Source organism: Amphiura filiformis, chromosome 9 (genome assembly GCF_039555335.1).
Source record: "Amphiura filiformis chromosome 9, Afil_fr2py, whole genome shotgun sequence".
Classification (NCBI taxonomy): Eukaryota; Metazoa; Echinodermata; class Ophiuroidea; order Amphilepidida; family Amphiuridae; genus Amphiura; species Amphiura filiformis.
The window spans coordinates 43,463,132-43,466,096 of NC_092636.1; the positions used below are offsets into that span (position 1 = coordinate 43,463,132).

Consider the following 2,965-nt stretch of genomic DNA (forward strand, 5'->3'; position numbering starts at 1 on the left):
ATTTAACATGAATGAGGATGAAACCACCATAAAAGACAAAGGATCTAGTCCTCACTCAGTCATGGATCCAATCATCATCCATCCTGATGGTATCCATAAACTGCTCGCTGGTTTCCAAATCCATAAAGCGCGTGGACCAGACGAGATCCCTACTAGACTGTTGAAGGTGCTGGCAGACGAGCTTACTCCCGTCATCTCTTTGTTCTTCCAAGCTTCTCTCAACCAAGGGATCATCCCAGAAGATTGGAAGCAAGCCAATGTTGTGCCAGTTTTCAAAAAAGGTGACAGGAACAAAGCTGAAAACTACCGTCCCATATCGCTGACATCTGTCACATGTAAACTTCTAGAACATGTCATCTGCAGCAGTATCATGCGTCACCTCGATAAGCATAACATTCTCAACGATGCCCAGCATGGCTTTCGCAAAAGACGATCATGTGCGACACAGTTTATACAAACCATCCAAGATCTGGCAAAGAGCATCGAGAGTCGAGACCAAGTGGACGTCATCCTGCTCGATTTCCCGAAAGCATTTGATCGAGTTCCACATTTGAGACTTCTTCACAAACTTAAGTTTTATGGCATTGAGAACAGCACATATGCCTGGATTGCTGATTTCCTGAACCATCGCTCTCAGCAAGTGATCCTGGATGGAGCCACATCTAGATCATCTCCTGTCCACTCCGGGGTCCCACAAGGCAGCGTGCTTGGGCCATTGCTCTTTCTCCTCTTCATCAATGACTTGCCTGATGTTATATCACCTCAATCCACGGTCAAGTTATTTGCAGATGACTGCATCCTCTACCGCAAAATCCAGAAGTAGGAAGATGCAGCTGGTCTTCAGCATGATCTCGATCAACCGCAGAAGTGGGAAAAAGATTGGTTGATGGAGTTTCATCCCCAAAAATGTCAAGTGCTCCACGTCACCAACAAAAAGAAGATCTACAAGATACCATATAACATTCATGGCCATACACTTGAAGAGGCAGACTCTGCTAAATACTTGGGCATCAATATCCACCAAAATCTCACCTGGAACCCCCACATTCAGAAAGTTGCTTTAAAAGCCAACTCTACCCGTGCATTCCTGCAAAGAAACATCAATCAGTGCCCTAGGGAGACCAAAGTCCTCTGCTACAAGACACTTCTGCGCCCTGTAATGGAATATGCCGGTGTTGTCTGGGATTCGCACTCCACTACTTACATCAGGAAACTGGAAATGGTACAACGTAGATACGCCCGCTTCGTCTTCCACGACTACAGAACTACCAGTAGTGTCTCCGCCATGCTTTACCAACTGCAATGGCCAACCCTACAGGGAAGACGTGCCCAGGCTAAAGTGGAAATGATGTACCGCATTGCTGACGGACTTGTTGATATTCCACAGTCCTACCTTGTTCCAACTGTGATGCTACGTGGGCACTCAATGAAATATCATGTGCCATTTGCCAGGACAAATGTTTACCAACATTCATTCTTCCCAGATGGAATCAGGCTCTGGAATGCACTTCCCCAGCAGCTTGTTGACAGCACCTCCCTGGAATGCTTCAGAGGGCAGGTGCAGTCCGTCCAGCTCCGCTAGACGACTTCCAGTTTTTATCGCACCTTAGATGTAGTCAGCACTGTAAATTTCCTGCACCCACCATGCAAAAAGTACGAATATATGTACGCTATGTGCGGACTGTACTATATTGGAAGAAGAAGAAGAATAACTAACCAGGGTGGAGGTGGTGGGTTTTCTTGGGGGGGGCTTGTAGAGATGGATACTTTTTGAGTACTTTGCCCAGCAGCTTGGGTCAATACTGAAATATAGGATTGAATTAAAATGACCCCAAAATTTTGTCCATGGCTGCTGGTCAAGAACAAATAGCGTTCATGGATTTGATTATATATTCTGTTGCAATTTACTACATTATTGTATATTGAAGGCCTATCTTACTGTACCTAATTGTGACTTTATGCAACTCGAATAATATTTCATACTTTATATCAAAACTCTGTATAGTATAAAATCATCAACACGGGAAATAACCTTCATTGGGTTGTTCAGTATCGGTATTTTATTAATCACATATCGTGGCCAAATGGCCAAATTACATGCAAAATTACAATTTGATCATACATATTAAAACATTAAAAGGATTGAAAACATTAAGAAATTTAAAAGACATCAAAAACAAATTGCACACAAAATATTGACTTTGCAAAATATACTAAATTTCATAACAATTATAAACAAGGTTGTTGTTATGGCAACAATTTTGTTGGAAAGATAATGCGTTTAAAGGTTGCATTACTTTAATATTAATTATCATAAATTGTCATTGATGATCAATCTATTAATATTTGCTATTACTTGGAAAATTGCAATATGAGTATAACTAATGCACAATTAATTTCAATTAACTTAACAATGTACAATGGCTCAAATAGTTCAAGCAGTTTTCAGCAAAGATGATTGCAAATAAAAATTCTTCACATTTTGTACAAAGCTTCTGATGCTATTAAATATCTACACCCGTTGATCTTTTCATTTTTCATGGCTCTCATTTCTTAAAGGTGAGGTGCGCGAAGATATTTGGGTTGAAAATGCAGTTTTGTATATTTTTGGCCCATTTATTATCAAAAATATCAATATTAAACTCGCTATAGGTTGAAGTATAAACTTCATATTTGTTGTAGAGAATATGATGTTACATATTCGATAATTCGTGAGCAAAGAATAATTGCTTAATGCAAATTTGGAGATTTGCTTCAATATTTTTTATGATTTTTATAACTTTGACAAAAACGATTTAAGGCAAAATATATCAATTTAGAACGTTTGAAAGGGCGAAACTCTATTAACACCTGAAAATTAATTGACACCGTAGTTTTAATAAAAAACGAAACCTTTGTTCGCTAAATAGCTATATTTAATGAACATGTAACAGGGCTTAGGATAATTTGAATTTGTATTGTTGTG

At 39.3% G+C, this 2,965-nt stretch overlaps 1 protein-coding gene across 1 annotated transcript; it reads left to right on the top strand.

Moving 5' to 3' along the window:
- Positions 1–886: 886 nt before the first annotated feature.
- LOC140160088 (uncharacterized) lies at positions 887–1,582 on the top strand. The gene has a single exon (XM_072183361.1). It carries the CDS (start codon positions 887–889, stop codon positions 1,580–1,582), a length of 696 nt encoding a protein of 231 aa, XP_072039462.1.
- Positions 1,583–2,965: the final 1,383 nt, after the last annotated feature.

Excerpts from the sequence above, each read along its gene's own strand:
- LOC140160088 (XM_072183361.1), top strand. The coding sequence starts at position 887 with ATGGAGTTTCATCCCCAAAAATGTCAAGTGCTCCACGTCACCAACAAA.